Source organism: Arachis stenosperma, chromosome 10, assembly GCF_014773155.1.
Source record: "Arachis stenosperma cultivar V10309 chromosome 10, arast.V10309.gnm1.PFL2, whole genome shotgun sequence".
NCBI classification, from domain to species: domain Eukaryota; kingdom Viridiplantae; phylum Streptophyta; class Magnoliopsida; order Fabales; family Fabaceae; genus Arachis; species Arachis stenosperma.
The window spans coordinates 122,303,735-122,321,258 of record NC_080386.1 but is presented as its reverse complement, the minus strand read 5'-3'; the positions used below and the strand labels follow the sequence as shown (position 1 = coordinate 122,321,258).

Here is a 17,524-nt window from a genome sequence, read left to right as displayed (position 1 = left end):
AAAGTTTCTTTTGCAGTTGCACTTTATATGGGACGCTGAGCATGATGTTACCATCAAGAAGATATACGACCATCGAATGGGTCGGCAACTGCAACAGATGCTGGAGGATGTTCGTGAGGGGCGGGACCACCTCACGACCTGGCTCCGCCCAAAAATCAAGAAGGTTCTATTAGTTCACTGGGAGACTAATGAGGGGTTCAAGCATCGGCCAGGTCATCCAAGTATACTGGCGGCTCAGCGACCTTCATGAAGTCTAAGGCCAGGCTAGTATATAGTTTCTTTAATGTTGTAATTAACTTAGTTATATTCTTTTACATAAATATCATTACAGATGATCTTAATCATATTATTTCAATGCAACATGTGTAGTCGAAGTCGTTGGATCGTGATGCAAAATTGGCGCAGACATTCAAGTACACCCACACTTTGAAGGAGAACAAAGAGAGATTTGCTTATCAGCGGTCTCAGGATCATTATGTGAGTAAACATACATTTGATTTTTTTATATAAAATTAGAGATTAACTGTATAGCTGTCGTATTAATCATAATAACACATGTTACACAGGAGTCTTACACACAGAGACTAGAGGCCGTGACTCAACAATCTCAGTAAAGTGGGGAGGAAGCCTCTGATGGATCTGCTACTTCAGTCATCGATCCTGATGTGATTTGGCGCGAGACCGCCTCAGTGCTATACAAGAACCGCGTATACGGGTTGGGGTAGTTCTTCGCCAACGACCTCTGCACCTCCATGTTGAGGCCATCATCCGCTTCTGCCACCAGTCAAGCCGTCGACCTCGAGGAAGGCATTGATTTGAAGCTGCAGGTGCAGGAGCTTACTCAGAGCCTTCATCAGCAGGCTCATGAGCTGATCGATCATCAGGAGATCCTTGAACACGTGAGAACACAGATGACTTCAGGCTGGAGTGGAAGGAGCAACTGGAGTGATTTCAGCAGATGGAGGCTCAAATAGATGTGTACCAGGCTCAAGTGCGCACCGCTGGCATCATTTCTGCTGGTGGTAGCAGTCTAGCTAGTGGCAGCAATGCTGCTAGTGACAACAGACAACACCACCTTCTGCGCCGCCTCAGCAGGACTACGGGAACGACGACGATGACTACTTAGATCTTTAGTGGTTAGGGTTTCATTTTATTGTTTCATTGTATTTGTTTGATTTATTAGACTTTTAATTTATTTGAACATTTGATATTTAATATAAAATAATTGGTTTCTATTATTTATAAATTGACCATTAATTGTGTAAAAAATAAATTTAAATAAAAAATAAAATTTAAAAAATTGTTTTACAATTTTTTTTAAAAAAATTGACATTACCGTCGGATTTATCGAAAAAAAATTCTGATGGTAATAGTGCAAAAATAACATATTATGGCGCTAATATTACTGTCGAAAAATCTACCGATAATTAAATAATTTTTTGAATAGATAATCTGTTGGAGAATCCGACAGTAACTATTTATCAATAAAATTTATATCTTCCGATAATAAATTCGACGATAACTTAATTATCATCAAATTTTATTCGTCTTTTTAATGGTACACAGTATTTTTGTAGTGGAATTCACTCTCATTTTCTGATAGTAAGGTCTTGAGTTTACATTCAGTGAGCTTTTCCGTGTAGTTTTTATATTGTATAAATGTCATAAAGACTTATGATTTGTTAACTATCTAAAAAAGTATCAATAAATGTTACATAATACCTGCAGCCTAGTTAGGTGGGAAATAAAAGGAGATGGTCCCTAAATATTTGTATAGACAAATCGCAAAGGCCAAAGGAGTATCATAAATAGTTAAAGAATCAACAAAGGGAATATCAGGCATTTTATCTTTTCCACAATTCTCACAATCACCGTCAGTTTTATTATTCATAGAATTTATGGTGTTTATGGGTTGGGTAAAATCGGATTTGATGTAGACCTAATCCGAAATATATACTGGATCTATTTGTTAGACTTGAATCTGATCATAGACCTGATAACATTTATACACTTTTGGGCCATAATTATATCGGGTAAAAACTGGGCTGTTAACATTATTTTCTTGTAAATTAGCATGTAAAAATATTCAAATTTTCAAAACTCCAACAATTATTTGACATGATAAAATTTACTTAGAAAAATATAACAAGAATCAACCCTTCCCTAAAATTAAAGTATAACCACAATCAATATTAATATTTAAATCAATACAAATAACACAATATTATGCATTAGTCTAAAGTCTTATGCATTTTAAACATAAAACATTAACTTATAGTCTTATAATGACTAATAACACAAATTATAAAGGTTTCTCATTCTTGAAGATTGATTATGAGATGGAAAATTTTTTCGATCAATTCTATGAAAATAATGTCAAGTAATGTGTCCAATTCGGCCACATACTTGAAATTGTGGCCTAGTATGTTGATAGTAGGATCTGCCACCCCTTTGAAATCTTCCTCCACCTCTCTCTTCCTCTCATAGGATTTTCTCTCATCAAAGAAGGCATAGAGAAAAAGGATGATTGCACAAGATTTGCTTGAATCATAACATTTTTTGATTTTCTAAATTTTTCTAACATGTCATCATGTGTTAACACCAAAGTGTACCCCTCACTTAAAACTATATATTTCTGGTTTGACATTCATCGTTGTAAGAAGAGAATAATAATCTTCATTAATGCCTTCCAAAATAGTTTCAACATGTTCCTCAGTTGAAAGAGAATTACCTAATATTGCTATTGAATTTGTAATGTTTTTATTCTTTGAAATGTAATCTTGTACTGACATTCTTTGTTTTTTGATCATCTTTACCTGATCCTTGAGCTGTTTGATCTTGTATTTGGTTGATTCTTCTATCTTTACCCATATTTTATAAGAGAAAGCACATTCTACCATTTTGTTTTTGAATTCAAAATTAATTGAGAAAAGCATCCAAGAACTGAGATATAGTCATCATAGCTTGTATTGTTGAGACTCAATACCAGCTTATAAATTTGTAGCAGAATCATCCTGTAGAGGCACACGATTTTAATAAAGATGATTCTTAAGATTCTGTTTACCAAAGACACAATATTTATTGTTATCATGTTTTACGATTGTTCTCATATAATTTGTCAATGCTGAGATTAAAAAATTTTTTATTGAAGAAACTAGGAGGCAAAAGAATTGATAACAAAAGGAGTATTTATGGGGTTGTTGTCTTGTTGATGGTGTTATTAGTAGTGGAATAATCAGAATTATTTACCGGAGAAGTCATAGATCACAAACCTCAAACTCTAGATACCATGTTTAAATAATAGTGACAGTAAAATCAAAGAAAAAAAAAATAGAATTGAAGATGAGTAGTAAAACAAAACTGCAGAATAGAACCTGAACAAAATTAAAAAAGAACAATAACTTATAAAAGAAAACTAATGAATTGAGTTAAAGGAAATGTATCACACCCATTAATAAAATTCGAGGAACTTATCAATATACACAAAAGGTTTGTAAGTAAGATGAGTGTTGGGAGATTGTTTTAGAGAAATCAAGCTTGTAGTGAGTGGGAAAAAAGAAGGCTTGACTTTGATAAAATTAAGTTAGCTCATTATTGTTTTTATTTTAATAACATTTTATATTTTATATAGAATTTAATTTTTATATACTTTTGGTATAAAAAATATTACAAAAATATCAATTATATATAATTACTAAGTAAAAATTACTTAAACATTTAAATATAATTGAAGGACGTGTAAAACTTTTTAAAAATTTGCACTTTCTCCGTGTATCAAATTAAATTCTTCTATATAATAAGTGATTATTATCATCTTTAATATTTTTATTGGCAGGATTTAATTTTAATACATTGTGAGTATAAATTAAAATAGTTTTACATGTATATCTAATTATTTAATGTCACGTTAATAAAAATAATTATCTTTTACATTAACTACGTGAATGATCATAAAAAAAATGAATCTGATTACACGACTGCGTAAAATATTTTAGATTATTAATATTACAAAATTATACTTTTATTAATATAGTTGAAAATAAACAAGAAAACTCCATCAACATCGTATCGTTATATACTTGTATCAAATGATGCAAGCCCATAACAGACTTGATCAAGAATCAACTCTCCCCCTTCAACAGTCATGGCTGAATCAATCAACTTTTCAAAACACATGAAAAAAAAAGAATAAAATAAAATAAAAAATTGATGATATAAGACCAACTTTTTTTCGGGGGAAAAAAATCAAATTGATCATAAGAAGCCTCAGGTTCAATTAGTGATAAAATACATGCAAAACATCAAATGCAGCATTTGAAACCCAATACAAGATTAATTCTAGCTTAAATACACGAAGTAAAATATTCATTTTAATATTTTGATTAAAATTAAGAGATATAAATTTCAGTATCATTCCTAACTAAAACAAAATTTTCTTCTTTCTACTTAAACTTTATTTTAATATAATTGGTCCCTTTTTTTTGTTAAAATAAATGGTTCTTATTATTCTTACTTTATCTAAATATAGTTCAATTTACATTCACATGCATTTCCCAAAATAAATAAAAATACTTAAAAACAAGATCCGCTAAAATCAATATTTTTATTTTAATTAATTTCGCTACCTACACTTTTTAGGATAGCAAAAATGTTATGTATATATATATAAAAATAGTTATTAAATTAATTGTTATGTATTTTTATATCAATACATGGGTTATTTAATTTATTTTTAATACATATTTTATATTTTATATTTTAATATATATTTTATATGAGTAATTAATTTTTTATATACACATATTGTAGTTATTATATTAGATGTCATTTTGATAAGTATTTATTAATAATTAACATATATTTTTTTAAATTAAAAAAATTAATATATAACTAATTAATAATAATTATATTTTTACAGGTATTTCATGTATGAATAGTATTATTATTTTTTGTCTGTGCCAAAAAGATATTATAAAAGTAAATACGTAAAATAATTATGTATGCATATCAAAATGTATATATCATATTGTTATAGCAGTATCATACATAATTTTTTATGAACTGTAATAATACTATAGAGACAATAACTAAAATTAATTTATTTAATATAATATATTATTTTAATAATAATTAATAAATATTAAATAAAATATTTTTAAACTATTTAAATTAATTTTTAAGAATTTAATTTTAACGTAATATCAATATAAAATACACGTACATTCAATTATGTAGTGTCACATTAATAAAAATAATTATTTTTTACGTAAAAATGGTTTGGATGTGATTCCAAAATTTTAAAAACCGTTGTAAAATTCAATAATTACATGTTACAACAAAGTGTTACCAATATCTACAAAAAATAAGCTAACGAATTATAACTCAAATGACATAATATCTCTCTTCTCTATAAAAAATGGAACATTTGTAACAAAAATTTTATAACAAATTTAAAATTATTACAAAAAATTATTTTTTTGTAACAAAAATTATTAGTTGTTACATAATAATAATATTTTGTAACAACAATACAATTTGTTACAAAACGTTTTGATATTTTGTAACGATTTGATTTTTTTTGTTACAAATTATATTGGCTTTTGTAACGAACCAGTATTTTGTTGCAAAATTTTAAAATATTTTATAATAAAAGATGAAGTTGTTGCAAAAGTTTAAAATATTTTGTAATAAAAAATCTATTTATTTTAAAAACTCCAATTATTTTGTAACAAAAAATATATTTGTCACAAAATTCAATATTATTTATAACAAGTTATTTGTTTGTTATAAAATACATGAATTTTTGTAATTAAAAAAATTATTTTAAAATATTAAAATTTTAAGATAATTTTATTTTATTTAAAAAATTTTATTTTTTAAAATATTATTTGTATTAATTAATTATTTTTTATGAAAAAAAATTAAAAATTAAATAATTTATTTTTAAAAATAATATATATTATTTTATATTTTTTATAAAATTAATATATAATTTTACTAATAATTAAGTTTTAAATGTTGATTAAAAATTAATTTTTTAAATTAAAAAATTAATTATTAAACATAAATAAAAATAATTAAAATTTAAAACTAAAAACAAATATATAGATAAAAATTCTAATTCTATTTTTCACTGTAAGACTCTTCAATTTTTAAAAATTATTAATTAATTATTTATGATACATTATATTTATTTAATACTATATTATAAAAAATTTTATATAAAAATTGAATAAATTTTTATTTTAATTTAAAATTTTTATAATTAAAAAATAATAAATATTTTATATATCTTAATTTTAAATATTTATATTTTTAATCTTATTTATAAATAAAAAAATTAATTTATTTAGTCTTAATTTTTATTTAATTAGTATTTAATTAAAAAATTTATAAATTTATAATTAAAAAATATTTTAAAGATAAATATTTTATATTTAATTTAATTTTTTATTATTATTCTATCCTTTTATTTATTTTGATAAAATTTTCATTTAAATTTCCTAAACTACCCAAAACCCTAATTTAACACTAACCTACACAAATCCTAGTCCTCTATCACCGCCACCCACCCTCACCTTGTTACCCCTCACCAACACAGAAAAAAAGAAAAGAAAGGGAAAGAAAGAAACGGTGAGGGCTTCAGGGAAGAGAGGGAGAATCAGAGCTGTGGGAGAAGAGAGAAGCAGAGCAAGACAGCGCCGGTGTCGTGGGTCTCGCCACCACCGTTGACGCTGCTGTGGACTGCGAAGCCGCCGCCGCTTCCACTGACGAAGAGGAGAGAAGGGGACGCCGTTGAGCAAACCGTGCGAGAGAGGGAGCTGCCTTCCACGCGTCGCCATCGTCGAGTCCGAGGCGGAGAGGAGGAGCGCGAGCGGGAGGAAGAAGCCGTCGCCGTCGCCGTTGGTGCTCCGTAGTCGCTGCCGTTCGTGAACCAGACGGCGTCGCCATCAGAAGATCTTGTCGCCGCCGAGAATCCCATCACTGTCAGATCCATTGCATCGCCGTTGGAGGGCTTCGAAGGGGGAGAAGAAGCTGATTCCATTACACCCGCTGCCGGAGGGGGAACCAGCTGCGCCACCGCGCCTCTGTCGCCGGGAAACGCTGCTGCCGCTGTCGAGATCCACTGCTGCTCTGTTTCTGAGTTTTTCCTTTGTTACGGTAAGCCTTTCTGTTTCGAAACCCTCATAGCTAAAGTATATGCGTTATGTTATGTTTTTGGTGAAAATTCTGAGGTTTTGGTAATGAAGGATTGATTTCTGGTTGTTGCATGTCGCGTTTGGGATTGCCGCCATTGCTGCGAGGATGGAATGCACTGTGGTTGTGACTGCTGAAGGTATAGGCCGAGAGAAAACGAAATTTGTTAGGTAATTAAGTCACGAACGAGGTAGGGCGTTTTCTTTAAACTCATTTTATTTCCGAGAATTGTTATAAATCCATATTGATGCAAAAATATATGTTTGGTGATTATGTGGGTTTTATGGATTGGATTGATTTGCTTTGGACAAGTGAAATTATCTGCTTGATTGGATTATTGTTATAAATCTGCTTGATTGGATTATTGACTTCCCAGGTGAGCTCCCTTCGACTCAGTTCTTTCAGACTTTCAGTGTCAATTTCAGAGTTGAAAGAGAATCATCCTGAGTTTGCACTTGTTCTTGACACCAGTGATGATAAGCTTCCTAATACATTCAACTTGGTGTACAAGAGTGTTCCTGTGCATGATGTAACTGTAGGATCATATATCCTTGTTGGTGCTGGTGAGGTAAGTTATGATAGAATCTATTGTTTACCTGCCTTGCATTAATTTTGAAGTTTGAATTGGTTGAATATAATTATACCTGCAACCAACGGCTGGATTTCTTTAGAATTTCTGGGGTTTTAATATATAGTGAAACCTGGTGTGTTTGGTTTTTTACTTAATAAACCCAAACTGAATTAATAATGTAACAATACAGTTGATATCCAAAGATAGAAGAATTAAAGAGTGAACGGAGTTAAAACTTAATTGCCTTCAGCTTATCTTTCTCTACAGTAACAAGTGTACCTATAAGTGTGTGTTTTACTGTTCTTCAAATTAACAGGCATAAATAATTTTGGGTAGGATGAATGGCTTTAATGGCCTTAATAGTTAGTCTAAGGACATTACTATCATTCAAACAGCATGTGGATGATTATGAAGGTTTTTATTTTTTATTTAAATATCACACATATTATTGTTATATGAAAATTACAGTAGATTATCCATATATATTTTGTTTTGGAAGGGTCTTTTTCAAAATTTACTCATAGAGAACAGTAATTCTGTTAGTCCCTTGCAATTTCTTGTCTCGCTCTTCTCTGTTTTAAAAAATAACAAATTATACTAATTTTATAGCATTATTATCTATTTTTTTTCACTAATAGTATATGAAATAATGAAAATGAATTATTTAGTTATTGAAATGCTTTCTTTTTGAAAAAAAAACGTGAGACGTGTATGTAAAGACTTTAATCAGACAAGAGAGAGATAGTAAAGAAAAATATATTTTCCTATATATAGAGGGACAAATTAATTACAAGTATTCAAGTAATGACTTATTATGCCACTCTCACGGGTTTGAAATTAGAATTTTATGATGGTGGACTGGTTGTTGTTGTTGTTGTAGTATTTGGTATTTTAGAATTATTGCTGAACCTGAACAAATTTTTTTTGTTGCTGGATAACATCATTGAGTTGAATTTTGTTGCTGGATAACACAGGGGGTTGAATTTTGTTGCTGGATAACATCACTGGGTTGAGTTTAATACTTGAATAGTTGAATTTGTTGTTGTGTTGCTTAAAAAATCACTTAGCTAAATCTTTTGTTGCTGTAAATTTTTTTGTTCCTTTGCCAAGTATATTGACTTTTTTTGTTGAATGGAAAATTTAGAATGGGTGTATAGTTTCTGTGATGAGGATATTGATGCTTTGATAAGCATGTTCTTATGCCTTTCGTTGGTAATATAATAGGGTTTTGAATTTCAGCATATTGTTGATATTGGCAAAACTTTGCCATTGTTCATGGAACTTCAAACCTTAGGTGACAGGACGTGAAGAACCATGCTGTGCAAAGTGTCTTGTTTTCAATGTTGCAGGTCTCATTTAATTTGAGTTGAATCGTTTGGTTATGTTGGCTGTGTGATTTCCTCACGTTTGTGCTAACTGAACAATTTGAAACTAGGTACTAGAGACAGTAAAGCTCAAATTTTCTAGACAATTTTTTAGAATTGCATTAATTGACATCATATTGTTATTGTTGGTCGTCGTTTCAGGTGTGTCGTTTCAGGTGTGTGGCACTTATTAGAAGCTTCTCCATGAGAAAGAAGATGTATGAATATAATGGAGTTTGTAATTTGTAGTTTATATTTTGGAAATTTATAATTCCTTGTTTTTTTCTTGTCCTATGTATCTATCTAGTTCATTAGGGTTCTTCAATGTGTCTTGTTAGTTTGTATTTTAATGTTTATATGTTGAAGATTTATAAAACAATCTTTGTTAAATGAAAGATATTTGAACTATCTATGTTATTTATATATTATATGAATGTTGCATTGTTGAGTAAATTAGTTAATATATTAATTAATTAAAAAATAATATAATTTGGCAAATTATGGTGTAATTTGTATTAAAAAAATTATTACTTGTAACTAAAGAAAAAAAGTTACAAAATCAAGTTACATTTTGTAACAAAATTTTTATGATAGAAAAAATATATTGTCACAAAAAATATTTTGAGAATCAAAATTTGTTATAACTTCTGTAACGACTTTTGGTTTTTTATATCCGAAAAATTTGTTACAAAATATTATTTTAAATTGTAATATTTTTATTTTTTGTAATGGAACATATTGTAATGGCTTTTTTTTGTTACAAAATTTTTTTGTTTCAAAATTTTGATTTTTTGTAATAATTGTTTTTGTTACAAATATTATTTTTTCTTGTAGTAATGTTTCGAGTTCGAATCTTACTTCTAAATTTAAAAAAAAATCTAAAAAAAATAAACGAAACCAATTAATTAAGTTTTGTAGGGTATAACGAAATATCAACGATCACGAGTGATGTATGCACCTAACATTAATACATGTGAAAGTGAAGTATCAAAGCCACGTTTTCCACCACAACCACCGTTTATTTTACCTACCCGATCTTCTCACAAGGAATGCCCCTACCTCACCTTTTTTTTTTTTTTTTTTTCCAGTTTTTCTCTGTTAATAATAGAATCATCAACTTATTATACGTAGCAACGTAAGTTTATTCAACCTATATTCTCTGTCACTAAACTTTTCCTTTTGTTATAAGATTATATATATGCACACATTATTATTATTATTATTATTATTATTATTATTATTATTATTATTATTATTATTTAAGTTCATGTTATAAAAATGTGGGGTTGAAGGTAAAAATGGATACCAAAGTATTACATATTATCTATAAGAGTAAAATATATTTTTTGTCTTTAAAGTTTGATAAAAATTTTAAAAATATCTTTAAATTTTATTTTATTTCAATTTTATCTCAAAAAATTTGATTTACATTAAATATATCTCCAGTAGCTAAATTTTTAAAAATTTAAGACCAATTCAATAATAATGCATAATTTATTCTTATATAATTGTTGTTGAATTTATTATAAATTTTATAAAAAATTAATTTTGAGATAAAATTAAAATAAAATAAAACTTAAGAATATATTTTATACTTTTACTAAACTTTAAGAATAAAAAATATATTTTATTCTAAATATAAAATTAATCAAAGCAGTACATATTTTATATTTTACTTAAAAGATCTTAAATTTAAATATTAGGAATAACAATATATATAGTTATATACTGTGTTATTATTGTTATTATTATTTTAAAAGAAAAATTATAACAAGATTATAACGTGTCTACTTGTCACCACCACTCACCAGCTGAAAATATTTTTTATCCACCAAAATTTCTTTTGTCAATAAGATTGGAAGAAAAACCGATTAGCTAGCCTTAACTAACCTCCCTTCTCTTTTGGGACTTTATCCCCTAATTTTTTTCCCTCACTTATTCTAATATTCTTTATTGTGATTAACTCGATCGTTACGAGTGGCTCTTGTGGCATGTCACTCCCACTCCACCACTTTTTAATTTTTATTGCATGAGATTTCATCTATTTATAAAATAATTCTGGAAATAACTAAGATCCATTGAATAAAATAATTCTGGAAATAAATTCGTTTTAATGAAAAATTACGTCTTTTTTTTTAAATTCAATTTATAATTTAAAAAATATATAACTAAGAAAAAATCAGTTACTTATATCGAATCAATCATATTCTACGTACACAAAATATTAATTATCAAACCAATACTTATTAATATTAAATACATATTAAAATATAAATATATATAAAAAATAAATTATATAACATATATATTTATATATAAATATATAATAACTAATTTTTTAGTTAATGTTTTGTGTATACATAGTATTTTTAATATAAAATATATTTTAAAACATAAAATACACATTAAAATAAGTTAAACAATACTTATATTTATATATAAATATATAATAGTTAATTTGGTATAAAAATATTGTTTGTACATACACTAAAATCAATCACTAATAAAAAGATATGTATAGTTTAATTTATTTTTAATATGTATTTATATTTTAATATATATTTTATACTTGTAACTGAGTTTAATGACTAATTTTGATGTACATATAGCATAATCGAATTTTGTAACTACTTTTTTAGGTACGTCTTTGACAAGATCAAGTTAAGTCTACGTCTAACATTAATCATAGATGTCAAGAAATTTTAAAAGGAATAAAAAGGAAAATGGAAGTTTCCCTATATATATCACCAAGGGTGAGACATTTTGAGAAACAAATCATCATCTTCTTGATCCAAACCCAAAACCATGGTGTCTTCATGGAGTATTGGCTTTGCCACAATCGCTTTGGCAATCCTCATATACCGTATCGTCAAGTTTGTTACCCGGCCGTCGTTACCACTACCCCCGGGCCCAAAGCCGTGGCCAGTAATAGGAAACTTACCACACTTGGGCCCGGTGCCCCACCACGCTATTGCAGCCCTAGCCAAAGTGCATGGTCCTCTCATGCATCTTAGACTAGGGATGGTAGACGTGGTGGTGGCTGCATCGGCGAAAGTAGCGGAGCAGTTCTTGAAGGTGCACGACGCCAATTTCAGTAGCAGGCCCCCAAATGCAGGGGCAAAGTACATAGCATATAACTATCAAGATCTTGTGTTTGCACCGTACGGACCAAGGTGGAGGATGCTCAGGAAAATTAGCTCTCTTCATCTTTTCTCTTCCAAGGCTTTGGATGATTTCAAACACTTGCGTCAGGTTAATTAACCACCTTTTCTTGCTGCACATATGTCATAATTGTTACAATGAAACCAAATAATATTGCAATATTGATTATTTTTAAACTAAAAAATATATATATATTAGGATCAAATGATATTGAATTAAAAGCTTATACATTATAAAAGTTATGTTTATGAAATTTTATGGCAGTTCAAATGATTTGATATAATTTTTATCAAAATAATTAACATACGGTATGTTAAGTTTAAAATGAACCCGAGAATGAGGTTGCTAGATTATGCCTCTATTGATGTTCAATTTTTAGAAACTTGGTATAAATAATCCTTATGATAGATGCTTTTAATTTGATTGTTAGAATCGAAAAAAAATATTTTTATAAAATATATATGACATAATTGACGACTAATAAAAGTATAAAACAATTATTTTACGTGTTTAACATGCATGTAATTAGCTTTACAAAAATATTTTTTTGTATAAAATTAATTATTAAAATTAGTCACTAATATATTTATATATAAATATATATAATTTAATTTATTTTTAATATATATTTTATATTGATAGTTAATTTTAGTGTTTACATACATAGTATGATAGTTAGATTTATTATGTACTATTAATATCATATAAATAATTTATTCTTGAATGATTAAAACAATTTTATTGTAAAAACTGAGAATAACAAATTTAAATCTAACTATTTAATTTAGGAAAAAATATAAGTATTATAGATCGTATTTCAGAAGAATAAATATCCTGTGTGCTTGTGTGGGATTGGAATGAATTAATCATACAAAGAAGCTAGCTGTGGCACTGTCTAGAAATGTCGTACATTGAATTCGAAACTTCTGTAATAAGGGAGAAGTGGACAACTGCCGTAGGCCACACATTGAATTCTTTACTAATTCTACTTTTTTTTTTTCTGAAATAAAAATAATTTGCCTAATATATTTTTGTTGAATTGTGGATACTCATCGAGTATTTTCTTCAAATTTTATTTAACACACTTAAATATAATTACATATATTGATATATTTAATTTTATTTTTTTGTTTATTTTAAAAATAAATTTAAAATAATATTATTATTAATTATTAATAAAAAATTATCTAAAATATTTATATAATTAAAAACACTAAAATTAATAAAAAATTAATTTATATTTTAATATTAATAAAATATTCAAATATTATTATAACATAACTATTTTTTTTTTATATTATTGTTCATGATTTATATTAGACACTTTTACCATTGGTTATATCTAGAGCAAAATAGAAGTTAAAGATTTCGCCACATGTGAACCCAATCATGACCTTATATTGAGAAATATTATTGTATGCCTTTGTAAAAAGGTAAAAACTGGAAATATAATTTATTTGCTTTTAATCTTTTTATATACAAACTTCTAAAAAGGAAATTATACTTGTGAAAGAGAAGGTTATATATAAAACCGAAATAAGAATAAAAAAAATTAACTATTAAATTAATCATACACATATAATATTAAGAAATTTAATTTTAATTTTATCAGTTAAATTTTAATAATTATAAGAATAAAAAAAATTAACTATTAAATTAATCATATATATATATATAATATTAAAAAATTTAATTTTAATTTTATTAGTTAGATTTTAATAATTATAAAAATAGGTAGGGTACCCACAGAAACGGGTTAAAGTTTAACCTTTTACTATTTATGAGTAAAAATAGAACGGATTCTATGCAAATTATTGTAAGACTAGACGAGATCAGGTAAGACAAAAATCTATCCTTACTCGTCCCATTGCCACCCCTATATATACATATTGAAATACAAAATATATATTAAAAATAAATAAACAATACATGTATTTATATATAAATTTATAATAATTTATTTATTAATTAATTTTTTGTGTATCCATATTATATTATATTATATAAATGAGCTAAAAAAGATTGATGCTAATGACAAAGTTTAAAATACATTTCAAAAAGATATAATTCTGAGCTTTTATGCTGTTCTGAATGGCTTTTTTCGTAATTAATTTATGATTACTTCTAGAAATACTCCTTGAATTATTTGAAAGCTTACTCTAATTTTTGTAGACTACAAAATAATCAAATATCTAACCTGTCTAAACTTTTGAAAATCTACACAAAAAAAAAAAAAAAAAATTGGGACATGTCTACTTGGTGGACATACAGTACAATCCACCTAAAGAACATGTCATTTTTTTTTTTATCAAAGTCATATATCTATAAATAAACTGGCTCTGATCTACCTATGTAATAATGCATAGCATACTCTTAAGCGATAAAGTTAGGTTTGGCTTTGCAACTTGCAAGACATTAGTCCTTGTACACAATAAATGTAGCAAAAAATTCAAAACTACTAATTAATAATATTGTTACGTGGAGCATTAATATTATACTGAAATAAGAGAATTACAAAAATATATATATATATATATAAAATTAAAAAAATTATTTAGCAGGTTTCCGTAATATATATTTCATTCTCAAACAATGGCATTAATTAAAAATAATGTTATATGACCAATAAATATTATTAATTTTTGTCAATACTTAATCAACAATAATTTACATTTATATTGGTAGAAATTTTATATATAGAAAGCATATATTTTGCACTTATATTTATTAGAATTCACGGACATAAATCAATACAATTTACACTTATATTTTTTAGAATTTAAATACATAAATTAATAAAATTTATTTACTAAAAATAATTTAATATTTATACTGATGAAATGATAGCCAAAAACACTAAAAATTACCACCCAATAATTTCTCATTCATTAATGCTAATGAACCTCATAATAAATTTGTAGGGAGAGGTTGCAAGATTGACCAAGAACATAGCAAGTAGCACAAACACATCAAAAGCTGTGAACTTAGGACAACTGTTAAATGTATGCACCACAAATGCATTGGCCAGGGTAATGATAGGAAGGAGAGTGTTCAATGATGGAAATGGTGGGTGTGATCCAAGAGCTGATGAGTTCAAATCAATGGTGGTGGAGGTTATGGTTTTGGCTGGAGTCTTCAACATTGGTGACTTTATTCCTTGTTTGGAGTGGCTAGACCTTCAAGGGGTCCAAGCCAAGATGAAGAGATTGCATAAGAGGTTTGATTCATTCTTAACAAGCATTGTTGAGGAGCACAAGAACAATCCCAACAAAAGTGAGAACCATAAGGATATGTTGAGTACTTTGTTGTCACTTCAAGAGGCTTCGGACGATAATGATGGCACCAAACTCACAGACACCGAGATCAAAGCTTTGCTTCTGGTATTTACTCTCTTCATTTTTTCAACATAAATATTTTTATCATAAATGGAAATTATTTTCATATACTTGTAAAGAAAAGAATTTTAAGTATATTACTTAAAAAATATGATTGTAATATTAGTGTACTAAAAATTAACTCATAATAAATTGGTACGTTGAAAGGTTAGCTCATTATGAATTTATTGAAATTTCTTGAAAGAAACCTGGTCGACATTTGCAGGCACTTAGATTGCCCACATTTATTGAAAACTCAATTATGTTTCTAGCTTAAGTGATGATTATTGACACCTTTGAAAAGAACCACAAACAACCAACCTAATTTATTAGGAGCTTGAATTTTTCCACGTAATCGGTTTGTGAATTTCTTAGCCAAAGATGTACATTGGATTTGTATTATTGTTTGTTGTCAACGTTATCAATAAGTAAAACAATTTTTAGAAAAAAATATTTGCTAATAAATATCTCTAGGACACTTATTTTTATTTATTTATTTACAATATTCTCTAATTCAATGGGACAAAGACCGAGTCGTCGCAGATGTGAGGTTCATTTTTATTTATTTATTTTGCAGAATATGTTTACTGCGGGAACGGACACATCATCAAGCACTACAGAATGGGCCATTGCAGAACTAATAAGGAACCCAAGAATCATGGGCCAAGTCCAGAAAGAATTAGACAGTGTAGTAGGAAGGGAAAGGCACGTGACAGAAGAGGACTTGCCCAATTTGCCATACCTTCAAGCAGTGGTCAAAGAAACCTTCCGTTTGCACCCATCAACCCCACTTTCCCTCCCAAGAGTGGCGGCAAAGAGCTGTGAGATCTTCGGGTACCACATCCCAGAGGGTGCAACGCTCTTGGTCAATGTTTGGGCCATAGCCCGTGATCCAAAGGAATGGGCTGAACCATTGGAGTTCAGGCCCGAGAGATTCCTAAAGGGTGGTGAGAAGGCTGATGTTGATGTTAGGGGGAATGACTTTGAGGTCATTCCCTTTGGTGCTGGCAGAAGGATATGTGCTGGGATGACTCTTGGGCTTAGAATGGTTCAACTCTTGACAGCAACCTTGGCCCACTCATTTGATTGGGAACTTGAGGGTGGGCTTAAACAGGAGGACCTCAACATGGATGAAGCATATGGGCTTACCCTTCAAAGAGCTTTGCCTCTTTCGGTGCATCCAAAGCCCAGGCTTTCTTCACATGTGTACTCATCATCTGAATAATTCATTAAGATTCAAAGACGTTCAGGCCCAAAATATTCACAAAATAAAGCTTTTGAGTATAATAGTTTGGGAAATTCTATGGTAAAGATTATAAAAACTATACCGTAGAATTAAGAGAGTGGAAATTAAGGTTCACACATAACTATAAGGAGAGAAATAGTGTGTTGATTGTTTAGTAGTAAAGGAGAGATACATTGTGAATAATGATTATAGAGGGATAGTTTTACCCTGTACTGTTATTGATGATGTGTAATTTTGGGCGTATAAATATAGTGTGGTTATGTTTCCTCTCCGACGCATCACGCATGGCAATTTGTTTAGAATCATTTAGATGGAAAAATACAGAAACGAGAGAATATTAAACAATGTAAAAAGTTGAATAAAAAAATTAAAATTAAAATTATAAATTAGATTATTAATTAATTATTTTTAATTTTAGATTCTGAAATTAAAAAAAATAAAGATTTACCATTAAACTAAATTACAATTGGTACAGTTATTTCTAATATCACATTAATTTCTCATTTTCCATTTGTAATCTTCGGTCTACAGAGTTATCCTGATATCGCTGCACTTTCCTATTGACTAGTCCGACACCACCCAGCCGACGCCCATCCTCCCGCCGACACCG

General features: G+C 28.3%; 1 protein-coding gene across 1 annotated transcript; it reads left to right on the top strand.

Annotated features, from left to right (window-relative positions):
- The first annotated feature begins 11,883 nt into the window (after positions 1 to 11,883).
- On the top strand, positions 11,884 to 17,183 carry LOC130954514 (flavonoid 3'-monooxygenase). The gene is made up of 3 exons (XM_057881265.1): positions 11,884 to 12,384; positions 15,216 to 15,674; positions 16,246 to 17,183. Exons 1-3 carry the CDS (start codon positions 11,938 to 11,940, stop codon positions 16,891 to 16,893), a joined length of 1,554 nt encoding a protein of 517 aa, XP_057737248.1. The 5' UTR covers positions 11,884 to 11,937; the 3' UTR covers positions 16,894 to 17,183.
- The last annotated feature ends 341 nt before the right edge of the window (positions 17,184 to 17,524 follow it).